The 26634-nt window shown below is 41.7% G+C and overlaps 1 protein-coding gene across 2 annotated transcripts in view; it reads left to right on the plus strand.

Moving 5' to 3' along the window:
• Window positions 1-26634, plus strand: part of GPLD1 (glycosylphosphatidylinositol specific phospholipase D1) — a 45482-nt gene that overhangs the window by 9021 nt on the left and 9827 nt on the right. Inside the window, exons 3-15 of one of the 2 annotated variants that reach the window (XM_006198678.4) lie at window positions 2848-2926; window positions 6344-6441; window positions 6905-7015; window positions 7950-7998; window positions 8858-8912; window positions 12754-12861; window positions 13067-13094; window positions 13193-13332; window positions 16509-16574; window positions 18311-18437; window positions 20501-20640; window positions 22494-22680; window positions 25138-25248. In XM_006198678.4, the coding sequence (XP_006198740.2) occupies window positions 2848-2926; window positions 6344-6441; window positions 6905-7015; window positions 7950-7998; window positions 8858-8912; window positions 12754-12861; window positions 13067-13094; window positions 13193-13332; window positions 16509-16574; window positions 18311-18437; window positions 20501-20640; window positions 22494-22680; window positions 25138-25248 (1299 nt within the window). Of the gene's footprint in view, window positions 1-2847; window positions 2927-6343; window positions 6442-6904; window positions 7016-7949; window positions 7999-8857; window positions 8913-12753; window positions 12862-13066; window positions 13095-13192; window positions 13333-16508; window positions 16575-18307; window positions 18438-20500; window positions 20641-22493; window positions 22681-25137; window positions 25249-26634 lie in introns of both variants that reach the window. The other variant, XM_015234625.3, reaches the window with a different exon arrangement.

The raw sequence follows: 26634 nt of genomic DNA on the forward strand, positions 1-26634 counted from the left end.
TATGAGATCAGTTTCCTGACTATGCTTGCTAAATCCCTTCAGCCCTGGCACCACTGGTCGAGTCTTCTTGGCCCAGAAACAAATGAAAAAAATAAAACAAGGAAGACATACATGACCAAGAAAGGATTAATATCCTTAAACTGCTCAGGTATTTCATTGAAATTTCTATAACTATCTTCAGATTTGGAAACAGATTCACTCTTATGGTCCATTTTTTAATTCTTTTTTCATTTTTGCCAATTTAGTAGGTGGAAACAGTATTTTGTTATAGATTATTGGCATTTTAAGTATTGATTCATTATGAATGAGATGAAATATATTTTCAGTGTTTGACTATTTCTATTGCCTCTTCTGTGAATTGCCTACATCTTTTGCTCATTTTTTCTATTAGGATACTTATTTTGATGTGTAAGAATGGCTCACTTATTAAAGATACTAGCCTGTTGTGTGTCAGATGATTCTCATGGTTATTTATTTTTCTCTTAAATTTGTTTCTGGTTCCTTTTACCACGCAGAATATTTAAATTTTTGTGTAGTTAAGTGCATCAGCCTTTTCTTTCATGGTTTCTGTCTGTTTTACTTGGAAGTATCATTCCTATTCTGAGATTATACAATTATTCACTTAAAATTTGTCTTGCCCAAAATGGAGCCATAAAATTAACATTTCACATTTTAATTCATCTTGTATTTATTATGGCATAAAGCATGATAGAGATCTAGTGACTTGTTATTGGTAATGTTAATTTCAAGTCAATGTCACCTAGGCTAAGTATGGATTCCCTGTTTAAAAAAAAGATGGCACATTCACTGCCATGGGGTTGTGCTGACCCCACTGTTAATTCCATCCTTCACTCATCTCTGTTATGCGTTAAGTTATGTATGCTTGAGTCTGTGTTACTCTATTCTGTTTCATTGATATCTTTTGGTTCTGATATCATACCGTTTTTATTTCTGTAGCTTAAAAATGTACTTTTATATCTGAAGGATACATCCTCCCTCTGTACTGTTTTCTTTCCTATAGCAGTTTCTTGACAATTTGGCATATACATTTAACTTTTAAAATTTACTTTAGGAACATTTTTTCATGTTAAATAACACTGTCTACCTCACGGGGAGATACAGATTTGACAAGTCTTAATAAAGTGATGAAAACAGTGGCTGGCAAGGTAAATATTTAATAAAGTTAATTATTACTTTTAAGTGACAAAAGTCCAACTCGAGCTACCTTTAGGGAAAAAAAGGAGAATTTATTGGTTCATGTGACTGGTAGCCCCGGGGCAGAGTTGGACCAGGAGGTCTAGATGGTGCATTCTCTCTCCCAGTGGAAGAGACCAGACCACCTGGGACTCAGCCTCTAAGTTTAAAATTCCCAAAGAGAAGAGGGCAGCTTCCTCACAGCTCTAGCTGAGAGATCTTGGGGGAGATTCTAACTGAACCAGGTTCCATCAGACATGCATCTCTGAGCCAAACACTGTAGTGGGAGTGGGTGCGCTGGCCTCCTACCCCTGTGGTCAGCTCCCCTGATCAGTATGGAAGTGATTCTGTCTTTAGAAAACTGGGAATGAGATACTGCTTGGAAAGACAAAAACGAAAAATAGATTAATACTGTATTTCCTTGTGTTTTAAGTTCTTTAAGCTATTTCTTTGTTACTTCCATATATAGCCTATGTTATTAGTAAGTTCCTATTGAAAAATTTAAAAGTTGGATTGCCAAACTTTTACTTTGCCCATATTGTCAGGGTATATTTGCAGATCATGGAAACCTCTCTGGCTAGTTTATGCTGAGAGGAGCTCAATATTAAGTATTAGGGAATTCAGTACTGATAAACTGTGTGAGAGCTGGAGGAGAAGGCTCTAGACTAAGTATCCAGAAAGGACTCTCAGAACAACACACAGACCTGGCCCGCCAAGGCTACCATGCCCAGTCAGCCAGCCACTGCCCTGTTTGCTAGCTCCACATCCAACTGTCTCCTACACAGTTTGGAAAGTAAAAAGCCACCACCTTGACTGTTGGCTCTGGGCCCTCATCACCTTAGCTGCACTCCTTACTAGCAAAACAGATGCCCTGTACTCTGCCTGTGATCACCTGGACCCCCTCTACCTCTGCTGGGGAAAAGCCAGGCACTTTCATGCTGGTGGAAGGAGCCAGGGAGGGAGAAGTGGGCTCCGACAGACATGAGTGCTGGGGAACACAGTCTTCATTTTCCAAGACTCCAGCGTGCATCTGGGCGCGGCCAAAAGCGGGGCGGAATGGGATGGAGTGAGCCAGGCAACTAGTCCTCTGCCATGGATTTTACATCATTTTAAAAGGGAAAGGACATTTTTTTAGCCCTCCAAAATGTTAGTCTTAACCTTTAAGCTACAAAGGATATAATATTATGCCGAAGTACAGGTGGCTACTGTACACTAGTATCAGTAACAATACATATGCGTGTATAGATGTATATATTTTTCTCATTTTACTAGTTGTCATTGAATCGTGGAAAATCTTACCACCAGCCAGTTCTAGGTCAGTGAAATAGCCTTAGGGAAATCCTGCTCTACTGGGTAGAGAGAGAAAATAAAATGAAGGGAGGTGAAATTCAAATAGTTGATTTTTGCAATTTTTAAGTTAGCCTGTCTGTTTTTGGTAGGAAAGAACCTGAAGATATATTGCTGGATGTTGTCTTGGATTATACATGAATTTTTATAATTTCTTTATTCCTTCCTTTCTGCCCTCCTTCCATCACCCCCTGCCCCTGCCCCAATCACATTGTTCTGACATCCCGTAGCTGGACGTGGACTGGGCCTGCTTTGCCTAGACTGTTGACTCTTGCCCTCTAATCTCTCTATTTTCCTGCTCTCCAGCTGTTACTTGAACACCAGGATGCATATCAGGCTGGAACCGTGTTTCCTGATTCGTTTTACCCCATCATCTGTGAAAGAGGTAAGATGAAGATTCGTAGACCGACTGATGTCACTTTTGCTTGGTTGATAGGAATAGCTAGGACTTAAAAAAATATAAACTAGCACATTGTATTTTCCACCATCGTTGGTCAGTGACTTAGCTCAGATAGGTGTGCTTTCCATTTAACCAAACCTTACCCGCTTAAGCATAGAAATTCTAAAAGCTTTATCCTACGTGCCCTTACTTGCTTTCCTGCTCCGTGGCAGAAGAAGAAAACATTCTGAAAGAGATCCAGAGGTCTGAGTTTTTGTTCCTTTTATGTTGTCTGTTAGCCTGTAACCTTAAGAAACTTCCACACTGAGCCTTAGCTTCCATGTCTGTAACAATAACATGAGTGCTTGCCTTGCTGCTTTGCTGAGTTTGTTGGTGTTACTGCATGTTATCTTGTCAAATGTTAAGCAAATCCAAGGTAGTGTTATTAGTGAACAGGGCTCATGGGTTGTATCAGTCAGGGTCCCAGCAGGCATAGAAGGGACGCGCAAACTGAGTCCTTTGCGGGGGAGTTTATAAGGGGATTGTTTACAAAGATGTGCACAGGACAAAGAAAATTGCAAGGGATCAGGAGAGAGCACTTGCTGGTGCTGCAGATAGAGCTGCGTGGCAGGGGCCACTTGATGAGACCTTGAGTCAGGGACACAGCTGGCCCCCTGGGACCCCACAAAAGGGGAGCTGGGGGAATGAAGACCCCACCCTCTCTCTCCTCATTTTCCCTGATCTCCTGTCGTTCCCGCATTGGCCAAACCCAACCCAACCCAAGCCAGAGGGCTAAGAAGTCAGCTGAGGCAGGTCATCTCAGAGGCACAGCACAGGATGGAGTAGGATGGAGAGCAGGTCTGGGGGACAGACAAAAGACAACCAGTACAGAGGGTCACTGCATAAACCATTTTTGGAATTTTAAGGTCATCAGCCATTATCCTATTTTTTCTTTAACACAGTGATGCCTTTAAAGTCAATGAAATGTTTAGAGCTACTCACTCTTACAGTTATGATCTCAGATAACCAAGCTTTTGTGTTTCTCATATTTGTAAGGTTTTTTTGTTTCTCTCTTAATCTGTTAACTCTCCTTTCTTTGTCCTACTATTTTGCCTGCTTGTTGAGGTTCTCTTTGTAATAACAGAATAACCTATTTCTAATTTAGCACTTCCCAAACTGTAACGTCTCTTGATATTTTACCAGTTCATTGATACCTTACATAAAAAAGAAAGAAGTAAAAGATTAATTTTGTCCATTAAATTTGAGATGCTTTTGCTTAACAAATGCCATGTTTAGAGATGGACAAAACACACAGTAATAAAGGTTCTGAGAAGAATGTAAGAGGAATGCAAACTATCCAGAATCGTCTACTTTTTATACATCAATAGATAAGATATCCTTTTATCTGTTATAAAGATTGGGACCAATGTGTGACGGAAATAAAGATCAGTTAGAAAGAATTAAGAAAAGCATGTACTGATGACAAGGACTTGGATGCAGATTCCTCTTAGAATTTCTGAATTTTTCCAAATCTTACCTTTGCTTCATACAGTTCTACTTCAGCAGTAGTTTTTTCTTCTTTGGTGATCGACTTTTATGGCATCTTTGGAAAGTGCTCAAGTTTCTTAGATACTTATTTGCCAAAGAAGCCACTGTTTTGGGAACTTGTATTTCATCAGTTTACCTAATAGTGAATTAAATTCTGTAATTGCAATCACAAGGACAACTGGCTCTAATAGGATTAGAAGCAGACCTGCCTGACCCTCTAAACTACAGCACAGCCGTGGGGCCCGACGTGCCTGGGCCTGCACCGTGGCCTGTTAGCTGCCAGCATCCAGCGTGCCCTGGGATGTGGCCCTTTTCTTTTATGATATTCAGAGAGAACAAAGAGTTTTGGTTCATCTGACGATTTGGTTGTAAGAAGGTTTGTCAAAGAGCAACCATTATACTTAATTCTGGATTTCGACCATGTTCTGTAAAATGGGAACGGGAAGTTTATCTCTAGGAAGACTGATGGAGGAAATTGCATTTCTTAGTTACAACTTCTTTGAAAATCATTTTCAGAGAAACCAATGACTTAAAACTGGTTGGGCTATTTTTACTTTAACAACAGTATAAAAAAGTTGACCTGAGGGATCTGAACTCTGGAGTTTTGCTTTCGATTATCCCTGTGACGTCTGACATTCCACAAAGAATCTGGCATTTGAAGGTTTACAGTAGATGTCAGTTTCTGCCTTTTTATCCCTCTTGCAGGAATAAAGAGGTATATGGGACACCGCTTTGCCCACTCTTGGGGCCTGTACCATTTAATGATAATTATAAATGCTTGATAGCCTTTGGAATATCTGCTTTTGTGCTGTTAGGGAGGCTGACTGTGATGGAAAAGATGGTTAAAAAAACCAAAAAACCTTCAACTTATCTCCTTAGCTTTAGGGCACAGAAATTGAAAACACTTCCAACTTTTTTTTTTAAGTATAGTTGATAGGTTATTACAAGGTATTGAATATAGCTCCCTGTGCTGTACAGTAGGACCTTGTTGTTTATCTGTTTTATATACAGTAGTTTGTATCTGCTCATCCCCAACTCCCAATCTGTCCATCCTCCCCCTTTCCCCTTTGGTAATGATAAGTTTGTTTTCTATGTCTCTGAGTCTCTTTCTATTTTGTAAGTAGGTTCATTTGTATCATTGTTTAAGATTCTACATATAAGTGATATCATATGATATTTGTCCTTCTCTGTCTGACTTACTTCACTTAATATGATGATCTCTAGGTCCATCCATGTTGCTGAAAATGACATTATTTCATTTTTTATGGCTGAGTAACATTCCATTGTATATATATATTCCATTGTGTGTGTGTATACACACACACACACACACACATACACCACAGCTTCTTTATCCAGTCATCTGTTGATGGACATTTAGGTTGCTTCCATGTCTTGGCTATTGTAAACAGTGCTGCTGTGAACACTGGGGTGCATGTATATTTTTGAATTAGAGTTTTCTTGGGATATATGGCCAGGAGTGGGACTGCTGGGTCATATGGTAACTCTATGTTTAGTTTTTTAAGGAACCTCCATGCTGTTCTCCATAGTGGCTTCACCACATTACATTACTACCAAGAATGTAGGAGGGTTCCCTTTTCTCCACACCCTTTCCAGCATTTATTGTTTGAAAATAATTCCAACCTTTCTTGCAGCCTAGCTGTTTCCAGATGCTACAAGCTGTTTGGGCTCCTTTTTCTTCTAACTGGCCCTTCTTTTCTAGAGGCTTCCTTTGAACATTGACCCAGGAAGCCAAGGGGCTTGGAGGGGAGAAGGAGACGGGACACAGCAAGGCAGCAGGCAGTAGTGGAAGATTTGATTGAGAATCTCCAACTGTTTCAGAAAGAATCCTGAGGCCTGCTTTTGCTTTACCAGGACAATTCCATGATGTGTCTGAGAGCACTCACTGGACTCCATTTCTCACTGCGAGCGTTCATTATATCCGTGAGAACTACCCTCTTCCCTGGGATAAGGTAGGCGCAGCCTCCAATCCTAAAAATGCTCGGTTCCAGGCCTGCCAAGTCCTGTTTTTGCACCTGCATTACACCCACTGGGACTCCACCCCCCAGACTCTGTGAGAGCTTCTCACCATTGCTCCTTCAGTGCCAAACACAGCTCGTGGGACGGCGCTGGTGGCTAGGTGGCTAGTTAATACCTGAATACATGATTTTTTTTTTTTTTAGTTTCGCATACGTCACTTGGTCGTTTTGCTCCAATAGTAAATTAATCTGAAAGCAGTTCCAAGGCACTAGAAAACATTTCCAAAAGTCCTTCATGTGTTTTGGGTACTAGAAACTACAATGTACCTGTCTCTGATTTTTTATTTTTTTTGGTTAAGTTTCAATAATGGAAATGAATTCATATTTATGAAAACTTTTAATGGGATTGTTATAAAATAACCCAAACACACATGACTCTAGTTTGCTTATTTGGCAGGACACAGAGAAATTGGTAGCATTCCTGTTTGGAATTACCTCTCACATGGTGGCAGACGTCAGCTGGCACAGCCTGGGCATTGAACAGGGCTTCCTTAGGACGATGGGAGCTGTGAGTACTTATCTTTGGGTTAATGACTGTATGGGCGTGGCTCTGTCATACCCAAGATCCAAAACAGACCCTTATGAAAAGAAAAACTTTACGTGATTCAGATGTCATGTGGAGACGAGACTCTTTGCCCAAAGCAGTATTTGTTAGATTTCTATCTTGTCCTGTTCATTCCTTTTACTCTTCTTGCTACCTGGGTAAATTCATCCACATGGGCAGAATGACTCCTGTGCCCTGAAAACAGCCACTGGTGGGATGTTATGTTTTAGTCACAAACAAGATTTGAGAAATTTTCTGTTTTATTCAAGCTGTGCATCTTAACAAGGGGATGCATACCTTACTACTTGATTCTATTTAAAAGTAATCATTTCACATTTTTTTTTGTTTTGTTTTTTTTCTTTCCTTTTCACTTGTCTATATGAAGATGCTATATCCCCACACTGGAAATTGTGATCTTACCTGATGACTTAGTTTCTGAAAGTCCCCTCTGGACATTCATTGGTATAAATACCATTCGGTGAGAAGTTTTAACTTGTGCTTAGTGGAGATTTTGTATATCCTATCAGATGCAAAGGTCTGCAGTAGCTTATCTGCTATAAAACATGAAGTATACAACTCAGCTTCCAGTATAATTTTTTAGGACGGGGTGGTAGTTAGGTTTTTATTCATTGTTCTTTTATTAATGGAGGCACTGGGGACTGAACCCAGGACCTCATACATGCTAAGTACATGCTCTACACTGAGCTATACCTTCCTCCCTAATTTTTTAACAAATAAAATAAAGTTAAATGTTCCTTTGAAAAGTGCATCTGCCCACTAGGCGTCCTCAGCAGTCCTTTGGGTTAGGCTGTCATCTCCCCACTCCTTGCTTAACAGTGGGCTAGGAGTTTGGGCTTCAATTTATGATACATACCAGATGGTTCTCTCTCTTTCTCAGATTGATTTTCACAACTCCTATTCCGAGGCACATCCGACTGGTGATTTCGGTACTGTTTGTTTATGTTTGTCAAAGTCTCTTCTGTGGGAGTTATATTTCACTTGCAATGAAGTCACTACTGTACCTTAAATATGTCTTTTTTCCATCTCTTCCAATAGCCTGTGCTAATTAGCCTTCTGTTTTAATATTGCTGTTCATTTAGAGTACAGGCATACCTCACTTAATATAGAGGTGTACTTCTGAAAAGTGGTGTATATGTATTTTTTATTTAAAAAATCACATTTCATCACTGACTTGTCATAATTTTAGAAAAGCTTTACTTTTATGTCAGATTAAAATTCATTACCAAGTGTCTCCTAATAACTTTAGCTTTAAATTTGTAAATTTCACCTTTTTTCTGTAGTAAATTACCTTTAACTATACAAAGTGAATGGTGAGTGGTGATGATTTAAAGAACCCTCATGGTCCACCTTAAAGTAAAAAACCTTTTTGTTACATGGGTAGTTCTCTTCTTTTCTTTGTATATATGTATTTTTTTTATTGAAGTATCTCTTCTTTTTAAAAATTTTTATTTTATTTTTTAGGGTTGGATAATTAGGTTTATTTATTTCTTTTAATGCGGGCACTGGGGATTGAACCCAGGACCTCATGCATGCTAAGCATGTGCTCTACCACTAAGCTATACACTCCCCTGCTCCTGGGTGATCCTTTCCTTAATTCATGTGTTTCACTAGCTAAGACTTTAAAAGATCACTTTTTCTTAAAGACACACCTATACCTAAAATAATGAAAAGAAACCTGTAACAGTGTGAAGAACTAATTACCTGGAGTATGCAAATTTGTGCTCCAAGCAGCATGCTGTGTACTGTCACTAATGCACCAAATGTAAATGTTTTCTCATATCATAGGAGGAGACGTGTTGAGCCAGTTTGAGTTTAACTTTAATTACCTTGCACGGCACTGGTAAGAGCAACGTACGTTTAAATACGGGATACCTAAATGGCAATTGGGAGCTTGACTCGTTTTTTTCCTTAGAAAATAGAACTTACAATGTCATTAGGAGTCTTCTGCATTTGTAAATAAGAAGTAAAACTACAGATTTGAGCAGTCTGAGTACAAGATATTGAACTTTAATTAAAAAAATTAAAAAAAATGAATAGTCTAAATTCTTTTAGAGATATGTGAATTACACCAAACATGTAAGATAATGTATGTTTATAAATAAAAAGGATGCTGCTCACCCATGTAGTTGCCACTCAGTTTACGAAATAGAGCATTCCTGGGATCTAGAAGCTCCACGCCTTCCCTCCTCTGTCACGTCACCTTCTCTGTCTCCAGGGATAACCACTGCCTTAAGGTTTTCTGTTACTCATTTTTTTGCTTTTCTCTATAGTTTTACTACCTAGGGATGTATGCATATGCAAAATAGTACATGGTTCTTCACTTTAGATGATTAGAATTACACAGCTTGTGTTCTTCTTAAGATGAAATTTAATTGAAATTTTTAAGATTTAATTTCTTGCTTAAAATGATCTTTCTGTGATTTAGTCATATTGATAAGTTTGGCTGTAGTTCATTCATTTTCACCACTCTGTAGTCCTCCATGTACCAAAATGAATCAGCTTCATTCTAATGTTAATGGATGTGTAGGCAGTGTTAAGTGGTTTTGCTTCATACATAGTGTTGCTATGAGCATTTTTGTACCTACATTTGTGCACTGGAGGGGAATCTCTTTCAAGTAACCGGCACCAGAAGTGGAATTGCAGGGCTGTAGGGTTTATGCCTGATGAACTGAACTAAGAAATCCCAGACGCTCATTCAGAATGATCTTCCCAGTTTATACTCCCATCCGCTTTGTTCTCCTGCTTCTGTGTTCTCCAGTACTTGGTATTGTTGAACTTAAACACTTTTTAAAAACATGTTTGGTGTGTAATGGTACCTCCTTAAGCTTTTAATTTGCATTTCCCAGATTCCTAAAGAGGCTGAATATTCATATTTTATTGATCACTTGTGTTTCACTTTAAGTGAAAATCCTGTTTGGTTTTTAGCCTGTTTTTCTGTTGGATTGTTTGTCCTTTTTATTTGAGTGTTCTTTGTATATTCTGGCTTCTAATCTTTTGTCACTTTATCATTTATTTGTTACAAGTATCTTTTTATAGTTTGTGGCAAGTCTTTTAACTTGTTTTATGGTGTATCTTGATAAACAGAATTTGTTAATTTTAATGTTGTTGAATATTTCAGTCCTTTCCTTTGGGATTTGTACTTTTGATGTCTTATTTCAGAAACCCTCTCGCACCTTGAGGGCATGAAAGTTATTCTACACAGCCTTCTAAATCTTTTATAAGTTTCATTTTTTAACTTTATATCTTTAATTTACCTGGACTTAATTTTTTGTATACTCTGATAGAAATTTTATTTTTTTCTTTAGAGATAACTTACTGTCTCAGAACCATTTATCAACAGTCTATCCTTTCCTCATTGATCGGCAGTGCCCTCTCTGACATAAATCAAAATTCCTTATGTATGTGGGTCAGTTTCTGGGACTTCCATCATGTTCTATTGGTCTAATTGACTATCTCTGAGTAATATTGATTTTTAAAATGACAACAGCGTTACAACACATTTTGACGTCTATTAGGGCTGACTACCCAACCTGTTGTTTTTCTTCAAACATACCTTGTCTAGTCTCTTGCCTTGGCTCTTTCAAATAAAGTGGTAAGATCAAGCTGCTATGTTCTAAGAAAAATCCCATTGGAATTTTGATTAGAATTATATTGACTCTAGAGATCAATTGGGAGAGAATTAACAGTTTTGCAACATTGAGTCTACTTATCCATAAATATGCTATATATTTTATTCAAGTTGTCTTTAATGACTTTAAAGTTTTATAGGTTTTCCATCAAGGTCTTACATATTTTATTAGTTTAAAATGATAGTGGATTTTTCCCCCTTGTCATTATGTCAAAGTTTATTATATGTGTTTGAAGGTATGTTGTTAGGTACATTCAAGTTTCAAAATCTTACATCTTTCTGGTGAATTGACCCTTTTATAATGATGTAGTGATTCTTTAGATCTAACAATGCTCAAGTCTGTTTATAAGATATTATTGTAGTCACATTTGTTGTTGTTGTTGTTTGTTTTTTCTTCAGATGTTTACTAAGCAGTCAGAAGATGACATAACTCTATCTCCCAGTCCCAGCCTCACCCCTGAGCAAGGAGATCTAGGAGTTGGGAGGAGCACTTGCAGAACAAAGAGGAAGCAGAGCTAGGGGCTTGGCAAGCTGATCATTCCTATCCCTGGTCCAGCTGCCTCAGAACTAAGAGAGGCCCAGCACCAACAGGTCACTCCCAGATTAGATGAGGCCAGCTGGCCTTTGGATGCCCAGGAAGAGGTGGTGGCAGCAGTGACATGCAAGGTCCCCCGACTCTCCACACAGGGTAGTCTGCACTGGATTAGACGTCCATTTCAAATTGTGCCTCACTGGGGATCTGGTCTTCTTTCAGTTATATTCTGCAGTGACTGAATTTCTCGAGGCTTGAGGTAGATTCGCTTTTCTCCAGAGAGGGTTTGTTCTTGCCTTGTGCAGGCTGGCTCTAGGCACATCAACCTGGGACCACATTCAGTTACATTCAGTCCTTGAAGTTGTTCGGACTACACAGATAGCATGCATGCAAGGGAAAACATTTGTGGGGCTGAGAGTGGTTACCAATTCTAGGGGCAGATATTTTCCCCTCTCTATCCATTGCCAAGTTGAAGACAGGCAGGTTTCTTTGCGTCCTTGTTAATATGTTGGGTTTATTCCCAGCTAATACTCATGCAGAAGGGGTAGACTTTCATGCAGAGTCTCCTCTGAGATGGTCCACTTTGGGTGGTTTCTATACTTTATTCCCTGTCTCCTGCACACCAGGCAGCCATCAGAAAACCCCTGGGTTCCCACAGTTTGGCAGATGTCTTCAGGGCGAAATCTGGCTTTCCCACTCGTTTACCTCCCAAAGTTTCCAGTTTCTATTTGGTTTTGGCCTTAGAAAATTTTCACTTTTTTGTTAGCTGGGTGATTCATTAAAAAAAATATATTTTTGTTATTTTGTCCAGACTTTTAAGCTAAGTTTATTGGGTGGACCATTCTAGTGCTCTTATAAAAATAAAAAATGGACATCTCAACAGATTCCTTCTTATAAATATACTAAAATTTATTGATTGTGATTGCTGTCTGGTATATTCTAAGGTTTTTGAAATAAAGATAAAAGATGACTCAGTTTAAATCTAATTTTTAAGGTGCTGCTCATCTTCCAACTGAAATAACTAATATCTGTGAACCTAAAGCTTGAGTTAGAATTTTTTTTTATTACCTTGCACTGTTTACTCTGAAAGTAGGATGTTCAGGGTGAGGAGCCATTTTTGGTGTTTTTGAAACAATGATTCTAGTGAATAATTCAACTTAAAAGAATAAAAATAGTTTATATTGCTCCTTGAACTATGAATTCACAAAGCTAAACATCCCTTTTATACTTTATAGTTAGTTTCCTATCTTTGCATAAATATTTGATTAAGGTACCAGTTGTTCGCTTTGCAGCATTGGGCAAATTATTGAACTTTTTTATTACCTTAGTGTCCTGTATGTGAAGTAGGAGGATGATAGTACCAACCAGGTGGTTGGTAGGATTAAATAAATAATGTATATGAAGCCCTTTGCATGGTGTCTGGCACATAATAATCTTGGACTAATTGGTAGTTGCTGCTGTTAATGACCTTCAACTTCAGAATCAAAACAATTTGTAACTTGATTCTAATGCTTTTCTCAGGTACGTGCCCGTTGAAGATCTGCTGGAAATTTACAAGAAACTCTATGGCCGAGAAGTCATCACCAAAAAAGCCATTGTTGACTGTTCATACCTTCAGTTCTTGGAAATGTAAGTGTAACAAGGGGAAAATTTGTAACGGATTTTGCTGTGACTTCGTTAGCACAGTTTCCAATGTTGTAGTTTCCTGAGAGTGGACTTTGGATTTATGGATTTTGCTTGTTCAAAGGCAGTTGCTTTTGAATTCCTTCATTTATTTGCTTCACTTCTTTGTGGAAGCCCCATCTCACTGGCAAAATTATTGTTTCTGTTGCAGGTATGGTGAGATGTTAGCTGTTTCCAAGGTAAAGGTGTCATTCTTCAAAATCTTAAAGGGTTATAAAGATACCAAGAGTAACACCTTATTTATTTATTGACTTACTTCTCTTTCTCTCTGCCATAGCTTTACCCCGCTTACTCCAGAAAGTCCCCGTTTTTGGTGGAACAGTTTCAAGAATACTTCCTCGGTGGACTGGACGACATGATGTTTTGGTCCAGTAATATATACCATCTAACGAGCTTCATGTTAGAGAATGGAACCAGGTGAATTATTACTCTTTCTCCTACCAGTCACTCCCTGCCTTGCTGCCCCTTGTCCCCAACGTAACTCTCAGGTTTTTTAACTGATCAAATGAAGGGGAAAAAAGTTCCAGAAGTACTCTCCCATCCTAACCAAGAAGGAAAAGAATGGAAACTGTCATGTCAAAGCTCCAACTGGTTCCCATCTGGTTAGACTTGCTGATGTCTCTCCTGTTTTAGGGATGGAGCGGTAGATACTGCAGAATTTTCATCTATGAGAAATGGCTCAGGTGGGAAGGAATCCACTTCCACTGTTGTGCTGCCTCTGTTTCTTTGGGGAAGAAGAGTTTCTTTTGGGAAGGAGCTCTCTGCAGGCTCCAGCAAAGGATGTGGCGATCTTTACCCTCACCCCGACTGGACCTCTCTGGGTTCAGGGGTTACAAAGGGTACTCCACCTAACCCCCACTCTCCAAAATAAAATCTGAAATGAGAGTGTTCATCAAGCACAGCCTCTGTTGGGCTCTGACATCTAGCCCAGAGGGGATAGCTTTTCAACCTCCAGCTCCTTCTCTGTTCCTCCCCAGCACACCCAGGACGAATGTCAACCAGAGATTCAGGTGAGGCGTAGACCAGGGTGGCTGGTCTTATCCCCACTTCCAGCTGTAGTAGACATTTTGGCTCTCACAGGATCTACCTGTAGTCTGAGGGAGCCAGGGTTCTAGCAGAACCTATTTCCAACCATACCTGTGAGGATGCAGCCGCTCCCATGCTGCCGAACTGAGCAGGATAGGGATGGGTCTGGATAGGGGCCATTGGAGGCAGCACTTGCTGCTGGCCAAGGACAGGGCAGGATGCTTAAGCAGCAGCCACAGCACTGAGAAAGAGATTCTGTGATAAGAGCTGCACTTGGGTGGCTATTCTAGGTGAAGATCATAGCAAGGTTGGGGTTTATAGGCTTGGTGGCCCTTATAGGCATAGCTCTAGAAGAGTATACACTGGATGAAGTTACTTTGCCCTTAGAAATATTTGCTAGTATTTAAAGAATGTTAACCATAACTATATATATCCTGTTTTATATCATACACACAATGTATATATTGAACACAATTATATATGTTATGTTGATTGGAAACAAAATTCCCTTTGATGGTAAATTCGACCCTAGGCTGGTAGATACTAAATTTGCTTTTAAGACTCAGTGAGTAACAATTTGGCAGACAGAAACAATCCAATATAAATACTACTTTTCATAGTAGAAAATCAACCTGAATTAAAACCCCCAAGCTCTTTGATGACTGTGGGCTTTTAGGCACACAGGAGTTGTAGAGAGGATGAGCTTTGGAATTTAAGAGACCCACCTCTCCCTAATGAGTTATCCCGAACACATTGTTAAATCTCCCTGAGCCTTAGTTTCCTCATCTATAAAGTGTAGACAGTAATAATTCTATCTTTATCATAGGGTTGTTGTGCCGGGTGAATGAGCTCACTCCTGTGAAGGGTTTAGTGTATAGTAAATGCTTTACTAGTGCGTCAGTGTTTAAAACAAAATGTTTCAGTGTTGGCCACTAATAGTATTATTCACAGGAAGTTAAGTTTATATTGAGGATTCATAACACATGGCCATGTTAGCGCAAAGGACCTGCATTTATTTGTTAAGTCCATGTGTATTGATCCTTAAATTGGAAAACAATTTTGGTGTCTGGTTGTTGGCTAGGTTGTCCAAATAGCTAAGGAGCGTTATGCAGCTGGACCTTATTTTGTAATTAGGAGGAAGTCACCGAGAAAGAACAGATTTCTTGTCTCTTGATCTGGTCTTCATTTGTCCAGCCAGAAAATTCCATGAATGAATCGCACCTTTACACACATCTACAAAGAAAGATTCATCAGCATGTTTGGAATTTTATGGGAAATCTGGAGAAGGCTCCAAAGACGGGCAACATGAATTCATGACAGGAAGAAAAACATGTATTTTTATATTATAAATGTTTCTTTACTTACTAATAGGTGATCTTCCAAAGAAAATTTATGTTCCTTGAAACTCACCAGATATTTTCTTAATAAAATAACAGTAGTTACACTTACAGTTAGAATTTTCTTAACTCAAAAAGTATCTGTAACTGTAATGCTAATCTTGTAAGACTGCCGTCCAAATCCTGGTGGTGGAGACAAGAGAATTTGCGAAAAAATCTTTTCCTCAGCTTAAAGCTGGCCTGAAGAAAGATTTTGATGGACAAAGTTTGCCTTCAGCTTCTTCCCATCTCTTTTCTGAATTTCTTTTCCAGCAAATTCCTCTTGCCCCAAGCCCCACACTCCCTTCGTACTGCCTTGAAACTCCCTCAGTGACCTCCGGACAAATCTTCCTCTCCTGCAAAATACTCCTCGCTCTAGAAAAGACTCTTCTAACGTGATACCCACTCCCTTAGTGCTTCTGTTCAGGGTGAGGGAGGAAGTTTACCTCTTATATTCTATCAGAAGCCTTTTTACTTGTAAAAAGGGATACTTTGTTCCTGTTTAATTATTTAGTTTATAAATTTTTGTTTTGAAAGGAATGAGAATGAGAAATGAAAACATTTGAGACAGAAAAGACAAAAGACATAGAAGGCAAACTTATGGGTACCAGAGAGGAAAGGGGATGGGTGGAGGGATAAAGTGGGAGTTCGGGATTTGCAGATGCTAACTGCGGTACCTAAAATAGATAAAACAACAAAGTCCTACTGTATAGCACAGGGAATTGTATTCAGTACCTCCTAATGGCCTATAATGAAAAAGAATATGAAGGGAAATATATATGTATAACTGAATCACTGTGCTGTACAGCAGAAATTAACACAGTATTATAAACCACTTATGTGTCAATTAAAAAAAAAAGACACTGGAGTGTTGGGCAGAAAGAGACACAGCTGGAAATCTGTCTCTTCGTCTCTGTTCATGTGATCGGGGAGCAGCTCAGCAGGTGGAGCTGGAGGGAGGGGCAAAGCTATAGAGTCTGGGGTGACCAGCAGCCTGTGTTGCTGTAATGCCACCTGCTTATCCACCCTCACCAGGTAGGACTCTGACCCTTTACCAGCTCTGTCTGGCTAAGGCATGAACACCTCTGCCCTAAGACTTGGAGGTGGTTTGAAGTGCATCACTGATTCTCAGTAAAGTTCATACTTGAAAGAAGGTAGAAAAATGCCCAAACTTATTTGACTATTTTCCAGTGACTGCAGCCTACCTGAGAACCCTCTGTTCATTGCATGTGGCAGCCAGCAAAAGAACACCCAGGGGTAAGTGGGTTCTAAAATTACTCATAGAAAAAGAACATCTCATTAGGTGGGGTGCTCAGTAGACACTGCATGTGTGGGATCTGTAGACAGAAGGAGTTCAAATCCCAGGTCTGCTATTTACAACTGTGTGATTTTTTTTTTTTAAAGAAAGTTGCTTATTTTTTTTTTTTTTTGAGCTGTGGCTTCCTTTTTTTGAAAAAATACATATTCATAGTCCCAGAGTTGTGGTGTGGATTATGTGCAAGATGGATGTAAAGCAAGTAGCATGTTTGTAAGTTGCTCACTAAATACTAAATGGTAGTTAATAGTATTGTTATCATCATTATTACTCATAAACTTTATCCAAATTTCACCCCGAGAAAGGAATTCCCTATGAGACAGGGTGGGGAGAAGCCCTCCCAGGTAGGGACAGGCCCAGGATCCAGGGTGTGTTCTAAGAGGAGGTTTTACTCCCTGCTGGAGTCAGGTACCAAGCACTAACTGTTCACCCATGCATTTAATAATTAATCCTATAAATAAGATTCCTAATAAAGTATTACCGATTATAAAATAGTATTTCCCCCTCATGAGGTGCCAGGAGCTAGTGTAGGCATTTAGGGACCTCATGGTGAACAAGGCAGAGGATGGTGGCCTAGCAGGGGGACAGGTGCAGAACGAGAACTTGTAAACACCCTTAAGTGTCAGGAGGGAAGAGTGCTGGGTGCTCAGGGGTGTGCACCACTGTGTCCTAACCCAGTCTTGGCGAACTTCTGAAGTGATGCTTCAACCAAGATATTTAAGGGTGTGCAGGAGTCAAATACTCAAAAAGAGGGCATTGCAAGGAAAGGTGCTAAGGTGAGAGAGTTGAGAGCTTCCAAAGAATTGAACATGTGTAGAAAGGGTTCAGGGAAGCCCTCACTCTTTAATTGATTCAAATAGGTTAAGTTTTCTTTTGTTTGAATTGAATTGCACACCTTTAGATCCGGCTTGCAACCTCTAGATTGTCGAATCCCTGCACTGGCTGGTCCCTTCACTCACTTTTTCTTCAGCCTCCACTTCAATCATTTCTTTTTTTTTTTTTTCTTCTTCTTCTTTTTTTGGTGGTGGTGGGGGGTAATTTGGTCTATTTATTTACTTATTAGGTTTTTTTTTTAATTAATGGAGGTATTGGGGATTGAACCTAGGACCTCATGCATGCTAAGCATGTGCTCTACCACTGAGCTACACGCTCCCCTCTCAGTCATTTCTGAAACCTGCCTGGCTTTTCTAGGCAGATGATCTGTTAGGCTGGTTAAACGATATGAATTTGAAAATGTATTTTATTGTATAATGAATTCTTGCATGTCTTATTTATTTAAAGATAAATCCGTACACCTGTATACCAGTTTCCCAAACAGCTATAGACCCTTTCTTGGCCATTTGTATGAAATGTTAACATAACTTTTGATTTTTTTTCTTTTAGTAATCTGGAGGGAATTCAGACCTTTAATGTTTACAGAACTTTGAGGCTATAAGAAACAATTTTGTAAGGGCAGGCTTTTAAACCTTGGAAATTGTGTTATTAGAAGATTTTGTGGAATCTCTTATAAAAGTTTTTTTGAAAAAATTGGTTTTTGTGTTGCTGTTCTTTCAACTTGCAGATGTTAATATTTTATGGCCTTTTAACCTGTGATTAACAGGTTTTTCAACTCAGTTATTTGGGGAAGTGGGTTGTTATTTCATCAGTCTTCACCATTTTATTCCTTTCTTTTCAGCAGCTCAAAAGCACAGAAAAATGATTTTCATAGAAATGTGACTATATCCCTCACTAACAATATTGGGAAAAATATACACTATACCAAAAGAGGAGTGTTCTTTAAATTTAGTGTGGACTCCTGGACCCCGGTAAGAATTTTTTTTTTGGTGGGGGGAGGCAATTAGGTTTACTTATTTATTTTTATTTAATTGGAGGTACTGGGGATTGAACCCATGACCTTGTGCATGCTAAGCATTCGTTCTACCACTGAGCTATACCCACCCTCCAAGAATTTTCTGCTTTGAATGGAGATACCTGCTGCTTCCTGTGAGATGGTGTTTTGTAGAGTTACTGGCTGTTTAATCATTCATTGAAAGTCACCTGGGCATGAGCCAGGCTAGCAAGCATCCTTGGCCTCCAAGTCTGGTTTGTTCCAGAGACTTCCTATGATGCAAGTCTTGACCTCAGTGGCCTTTGGCAAGTCCAGTGGGGCCCAAGGTGGCCCTGGGCACCAGGCCAGTCCTACTTTGTCCTTCCTACAAAGTGTGTCAGCAGTATTATAGGCACACCATGCAGAGCCCCACGCTAAGGGTCACCACTGCATATGAAGTTCCTCCACGAGATCATCTTTTAAGTGTCAGACACTCTACTGGAGGGACAGAGGATGAAAGGGAAATAGACTCTGACATTTAGAAAATTGCAGTCTAATCGGGGTAATCAATAGAAAAATAACCATACGTGAGTAGAATGTGACAAATACCATGGTTGGGGGCAAAGAGGATATGTAGCCTCTCAGATAAAAAAAAATTCTACCCCTGCTATCAGAGAAGGCTTCATGGAGGAGGTGGCATTTGAGTTAGGCCTTGAATAGTAGATAATTTCTCATCATTGAGCATGTATTTCTGGTAGTGGGTTGGAAAAGTTTCAGGATGTTTGGCAATCTGAGCAGTCTTGTTTGCCTGCAACACAAAGATATGAGATACTTAAGAGAGTTGGGAGGGGAAGTAGGCATTGGATTGTGGAGAAGGTGAGCTGGGCGAGGGCTGGGGTAGGTGTGTGGCCTGTGCCATCACGCTGAGAAGGGTCTCATGCTTGGTTTAATGCTCTGCTGTCAATGCCTTAAAATTCTGAGTACCTTTGGGGTAAGAAGCTCCACGTTTTCATTTTGCAATGGGTTCCCCAAATTATGTAGCCACTCCTAGACCTGGGAAGTTCCATTATAGCCTGTATCATTCTGTCTTGCAATTATTTGAACCTGTCTCCTTCACAAAAGGTAAAGTTGTGTAAGAGAAGGACTTTATATTCCCAAGGCCTGGCGTGGTGCATCCTGGATGAACCAGGAAGTCAGAGCGGGGCATCAGTGAGCAATCTGTGGGTGGCCTCCCAGAGGGGGTAGGGAGGGAAAACAGAAGGCACAGCCTCTTCCTGCAGAGACTGAGCTGTCCAGGGCTGCCTCTGCTCCGAGCTGGTTCTCCTCTGGGGCAGGCCTGGGAATTCTTGTTTAGTTTTATGTCACCCCAGTGTTTGGTTTCGAGTTGTGTCCCCTGAACTCTGATGGCTCTAGTGCCCGGCCAGGTTGTTCAGGGCCACTCCGGTCTGTATTTGTGTCTCTGTAGTAACCACATTAAGAACAATTCAGCATCTCAAGCTGAGGGGTGTGTTGTCCCTCCAGTTCTCTTGCTTACAGCTCCCTGCACTCTGCACGTGACCTCTCAGGCCTGCCCGGCTTCTTGGGACACAAAGCAAATCCAGCAGCATCACAGTTTGGGTGTGGTTTGGAGGGTTTCTGGCATCCTGGTGGGATTTCAGGGGGAAAAAGAGAATATATATACAAATATAATTATAGTTCTTGATTTGAATGGACTTATCTTTTAAAAAGTTTTGGTCCATAATAATTCTTTTGTTGAGTTGATTCTGCAGATTAATACAGACCATCCTGACTTGGTTGCTTCAGGTTAACCCCCGCTGACTTTCTCCCAGTGATGACCTGACCTCTAGGGCTATGCCCCCCACCCCTGAGTACATATCGGAGGTGTGATTCCACTCTTCTCATTGCCTATGATAAGTCTTCTTTGTTGTTGATAAAAATTGATATTTTTATTTCTCAGCACTTGTGAAATCCTGTTTCCTTTACCAAAGTCCAATGCTTTTGACAGGAAACGGTAGCTTTGTAGACGATGCTGTGTCTTTGTCTGTAATCATGTTATTTCAGGATTCCCTATTCTTCATGTACCAAAATTTGAAAACAAGCCTCCAGGCAATGTTGACTGGCAGCTCCCTGGAGACACCGAAGCATGTTTCGAGCCCCTTAGCATCTTATTTCTTGTCATTTCCCTACACAAGGCTTGGCTGGTAGGTATAAGTTTATCTAATTCCTGAATGTTTTCATCAGTATGAATTTCATGTGGTCATTCACAGATGTTTAAAATGGTGCCTGTTAGCACTTTATTCTCCAATCAATGCATCATTTAACTTTACACGGCAAAAGCCTAGTACTCCACAGTAGTCTTATTAAGAGAATGTTAGGGATTCCTCTGATTTTAAAAATCAACTGTTACTGAACCGAATTTAGGTCTGCTCTCCTGATACACAGCAGAGCCAGTCTACTGACACTAAGTTGTGGTGAAGGAAAATACAGTTTATTGCAGGGCCCCAAGCAAGGAAATGGAAGACTAGCTTCAGATTCGACTCCAACTTCGTCTTTGACTGAGGGGTTTTCTTAAAGGGAAGAACAAAGAGCCTGGGATTACTCATCCTCTTGTGACATTCCTTAATCATAGTTTTGGGGGTCAGGATGTCTCTGGTTTATGAGTCTCTGGCCAGGTGGTCCATGGCTCAGGGGTCTGTTAGATCATCTTGCCCTGGAGAAACAACTTGAGTTTGTACTTAATGATGACATCTCCGACAGTTTTAGCACATTAAGGATGTTATTACAACAGCAGTCTTAGTCGCCTGACGCTGGTTGATTAGTGTTCAGTCAGCACAGGATTAAGGTCAGAGGGGACACGAAAGGGCATAAAGTATTTGATAGAAAGATTAATCAGTAAGGATGGTGCTTTAGTGGTGCTCGGATTCACAAAAAACTGAGCCCAAGGATTGAAAAGTGACCATTTTGGGGGGAGGTTTTGGTGAAGCATCTTCTTTTAAACCACACTTTCTAAATCCAAATGGCAATGTGTTTCCCTTGGAATATACCGCCAGCCCTTCCTCTTCAAGCTGCTAATGCATTCCGCTCCAGCAGAGGGGATGGGAGGTCAATGTCTTCATTTGCTGTCTTTATTGGCCATTGACTAGTGAATAATGAATGGCTCTTCTTGGCTGCCTTCTGGAAAGATCCAAATGAAGGCGTCCTGCTGGGCTTGCTGCCAGGGGTGGGGTGGGGGAAGCAGCACAGAGGTCAGAGGTCCTTCCTGGGGACCATTTCTGGCCAGTGCCCAGCCTTGGGAGTGCAGAGACGAGCAGCATCTCCGTGGTATGTCTGACTCTACTCACCAGGCATCACACCTTTTAGAAACTCCTCCGCAGTTTTTTCTCTGTGTTGCTATTTATTCTTAGTGGCCATCAGAACTAGAATAGATAAGTGACTTGTGGTCATTCCAGCCCCAACAGAGACATTTGAACCATTGGACTCAGTTTGTCTATCTCTATAACTGGTAGGTCATGGAATCTCATTTAGAAACATCCAGTAAATATGTGAAACATTTAATTTTTTTCCAATATATGCCGCCCTCTGTAGCTCTGGTAGAAATAAAATGGTATACTTATCGCAAGCTTGTCTTTGGTCAGGTTCAGCAAATTGAAATGAGTTGAGCCGATCACAGAACATCCTGTGCGCCACTAGCAGAAGGCGAATTTCCTCTCTGCTCTCAGGTGGAGCCCGGAATTGCGCTTTGGCTGCTCCAGGTTTTGCACGTAGGACAAGATGCTTTGTGAGGATGCTTTTTTATCTGCTCAGATTATATGGTCCAGAGATGCCCAGAGGCCCTGACTGGTCCAGTTTTGTTGTTGTTTCTTGACCCCTGGAGAACAAGGCTGAATCACACAAACAGTAGAACCTTAGAGGTGAATATTCACAACAGTATGCAGGATGGAGAAATCCATGAGAGGAAGTTAAATTCTAGATTCTAGAAAGGAAATGAGCAGGAGACAGTTTCGCCCACAGCTTTCAGTAGACACCACGGTGGGTTCTGTCTTCTTCTTTACAGGGCAATGGCCTCGGCTGACCTCAACCAGGATGGGTACAGCGACCTGGTGGTGGGCGCCCCGGGCTACAGCCGCCCCGGCCACATCCAGGTGGGGCGCGTGTACCTCGTCTACAGCAACGACCTGGGCTTGCCCCCTGTCGACCTAGACCTGGACAAGGAGGCCCACGGGATCCTGGAGGGTTTCCAGGTAAGGCCCCCATCTCATATTTTCCCTTTTAATGTCAACAAGGCACTGTCCCCCTTTCCTGGCAAACTGTCCAGGGTGAATGACCAAGGGCAAGAGTAATGATAGTACCTGACAGCTGGTGGCCTGCATTTGTGTAGGACTTTTCATTGTTTTAAGGCATGTCCACTTCATTCATCTCATCTTATTAACTTTAAGTGTTTAGTCCAACAACTTCCAAAAACACACATACTATTTAGTGACATTGAGTAGCCACTCAGGATATGTCTTGATAACACAAAACCTCATTTTACTTTTTTTTTTTTTTTAAATATCTAAATGTTTTATCTTATAAGAATTTTAGATTCCCAGAAAAGTTGTGAAGATGGTACAGAGAGTTCCTCGCACAGGCCCGTGCCCAGTTTCCCCTGTGTTAACGCCTTACATAATGGTGGTTTACTTGTCAAAATTAAGAGACCAGCACTGGCTCATTTCTGTTAACCAAACCATTAACCGAACCCCAGACTCTGTTCAGATTTCCTTCCTTTGTTTTAAGGGGTTATTCATCACCAGAAAAATCCCGCAATGACTGTATAGATGTCATTCTGCACGGAGGCAGCACAAATTCCTTTCGGGAGCACTAGAGACCTGGAGGGTTTCCTCCTGGCGTCACTGGTGTTCCGTCCTCACACAGCAATAAATAACAAGGGGCCTACAGAGCCCTGCTTCCAGCCACCGATGCGTGTGGGGGCTTTGGTGGCACTGGAAGCTCCAAATATCAAGCACCAGGGGAGTCTGTGGTCAGATTGTTTCTTGTCCCAGACATACCACTAGAACTTTCCGTGTGGAGTTAATGCCGTGAAGACAAAATGAGATGGCATGCCTGGACATACTTTATATTATGAAAGGTCCGATGGTTTGTGATCTAGTTTAAGCTCTGCTGGAAGGAGCCTTGAACCCAAGAGGAGTTAATAAGTTGACTGGCCAGTGTAGAAGGTCACATGGTCCAGAGGGACAGCATTTTCTGGAAACTTCTGACACCACATGAGAAAGTTCCAAAATAAAGCAACCCATTCCTGTTTCTTCTTACTTCTCACCAAGCCATTGCCCTGTCAGACTGTGTGTAAAGTTGATTCTCTGGGCTCCTGTAGAAAAGGAATAAGAGAGACAGCTGCTTCCCGTGGCTGATAAACTCTCAGACACCTGGGGTGAGGAAGGAGGTAGCTCCAGTGTCGGTTGATAATTTGGAAGAAGTCCACATGAAGGCATGCACTGGGGATGGCAGTCCCACAGTCATCCCCCATCTGCAGTTAACCTCTCTGTGTCCTTGTCTGTGCAATGTAAGATAGGATAGATATCGCGTGCATTTGCCTACTTTAGAACACTGTGCTTTTCTTGGAATGACTGGTTACCCTGTGGGAGGGCTTGATGGTAGAGCTGGTGGTGATGAAATGAACCTGTCTTCAGTGGGCAGGGGCCCCCACATTATTGGTCCCCACCCTGCCCCAGCGTGCTTGTGTCCCGGGGCAGTCCTCTCTCGTTTATCAAGTTCCTCCCTTGTAGGAAGGGGCTGTGTTCTCAGATGCCATTGCATCCAGGTGTGGAGAGATTAGTCAAGAAATAATAGATGTGGGTTCTGGGGCATGTGTGTTATGTGGCAAATATCACTTGTGCAAGACTATTGTTACATCAGTTGTGAAAGAATAGAAGACGTCGTGAGTTACTTTTAGATTCAGGCTGGTTCTAGATAATAGTAGAGGAAAGATGTAGAAAATCCGCCTGGGAAGAAAATTGCCCCTGACTGGACTGAGTTTTCCATCTGTAAACCAGGGAAGTGGGGATAATAAAAGTATCTACCTTATGTAAAGTGCTTAAACAGTGTCTACAGCATCGTCAATAGACCTTTCTGTGATGATGGAGATGTTCTAAAGCTTCACTGTTCAATATGGGACCTACCAAGTGCTTTGGCTTTTGAGCATTTGAAATGTGCTAAAAAAATGTGCAACTGAAAAATTGACTTTTTTTTTTTCTGGCTTATTGTTAAGTAATTTAAATGCAATAGCCTCGTTCAGCTAGTGGCTACCGCGCTGGCCAACACAGCTCTGGAACATCCTGAGTGCTCAATAAAGGTTAGCTGCTATTGTCTGGCATGTTAGGTGGTCATTTTGGATACTTTCCAAGAGGAGTCTGGTCCTTAACATGGGCACCATGTATACCGGACCATTTTCGATAAAATAAAACCCCAGAACTTAGAAGAACCGACCTTTCTGGCATCTCATCTTCCCCCCGAGGCAGACAGACATGCCAAGAACATCCTTAGGGCAGAGGGGCCCATCTGGCGGGTCTGGGCTGAGTTACAATTTGCTGCCGTCTTGTTCCTCGGTGCTGGGAGGGGTCCCCAGGCCCCTCCACTCCAGAAGTCAGGAGGGCTCTGCTGCAGGTTATGGCTGAACCCGGGGGAAGTAACTGGTGCCTCTTCAGCCCTCAGGTCGCTTTGGCTCGGCCGTGGCCGTGCTGGACTTTAACAAGGACGGCGTGCCTGACCTGGCCGTGGGAGCCCCGTCGGTGGGCTCCGAGCAGCTCACCTACACAGTAAGGCTGCTGCTGGGGGTGGGGGCGGGGGCAGGGGGACGGGTGGGAGGGGAGGGGACACTGAGCAGAGGCGGTGTCTGTGGAGCCCCTGTGGAAAGCAGACCATCAGGGTGCCAGGCAGAGTGTTTGTGGGGAGATGATCCCGGCCCTCTGTTCGATTCCTCAGTGTGACTGCAGGTTACCTGGCAGCACCTGTTCCTGCCTCCTTGGCCTTAGTTTGGCTTCGTGGGTGGAATTTCCCAGTTCCCCCAGGTGCCCTCCTCCTACCCCCTCTCTCCCTGCGGGGGATGCTGCATGATAGTGAAGTGAGGCAGAAATGCCAGCCGATCCACAGCTTCCTGTCTTCCCGGCAGAGAGGTGACTTCCTGGATCTTTCCTGTCATCCTCGGAACCTAATGTGGTCCCTATTTTCTTCCTGGGAGCAGAGATCCTGGGTCCTGGACCACAGGGCTCTCCTCCCAGGAGTCCTCCACACTGTTGCCAGGCACCACGAGTGACAGTGACGGTCAGAGACCCTTCATTTCCCTCTCCTGCCGCAGGCTCACCTCTTCCCCTTCCTCCTCAGCCTATTTCGAGATTTGTCATCTAGACCCGTTGGGCACACTTATGTTAGGACCCGTGCTCGTCCAGCCCCCTCCGTCTAGAAAGCCCTTTCTCCCCCACCACTGCTTTTTTTCTTTCTGTAGCAGTGGCATGTCACTTTCTGCAGTAAGTGTGATCTAACCCTGGGTCAGGAGACACTTGGCTGTCCTCACATAGCATCCTGTGCTTGCTGCATCTTTGAAGCACCTTACTTTGCAATGCCACAGTTGCCTCTTGGCCAGCTTTTCAGGAGGATAGATATTGGTCTTATTTATCATTGTGTACCCTGACCTTGGCTCACTATGGAAAACAAATGCTTGGAGGGGGAGTATGGATGGAGACAGGCAAGTTATAAGATAGAAACTGGTTCATAACACAGAACAAGAGCACAGCACGTGCCCCAAGGCAAGTGAGTGGTACCCACACGACCAGGTAGTGTTCAAAGAAAGAATGGGCTGGGCTAGGGGAGGGCTTCATGGAAGAGGCAGAAACCCAGCCAAGTCTTCAAGAGGGAAAAGTGTTAAATAAGTCATTCTGTAAATACACTGAACAATTATGGATGGCAGATCTGGAGCAAGACGCTGGAGAGCCAAAGATAAAAATGACAGTTTCTGCTCCAGGGGCTCTAATCATCTGATGGAAGTGGCAGACTTGAAACAAACATTTCAGCCCAGCAGCAATGCACAGGACTGCTCACTGACTTCTGTCAGTAGTCAGCTCCTGACCCTAGGGAGCTCTGATGGTGATTTGTTTCATCATCAGTCGTCTTCGTTTTGCTATTATTTAAGGTTCTTGGGTCACCAC

This window comes from Vicugna pacos, chromosome 20 (assembly GCF_048564905.1).
Source record: "Vicugna pacos chromosome 20, VicPac4, whole genome shotgun sequence".
Classification (NCBI taxonomy): domain Eukaryota; kingdom Metazoa; phylum Chordata; class Mammalia; order Artiodactyla; family Camelidae; genus Vicugna; species Vicugna pacos.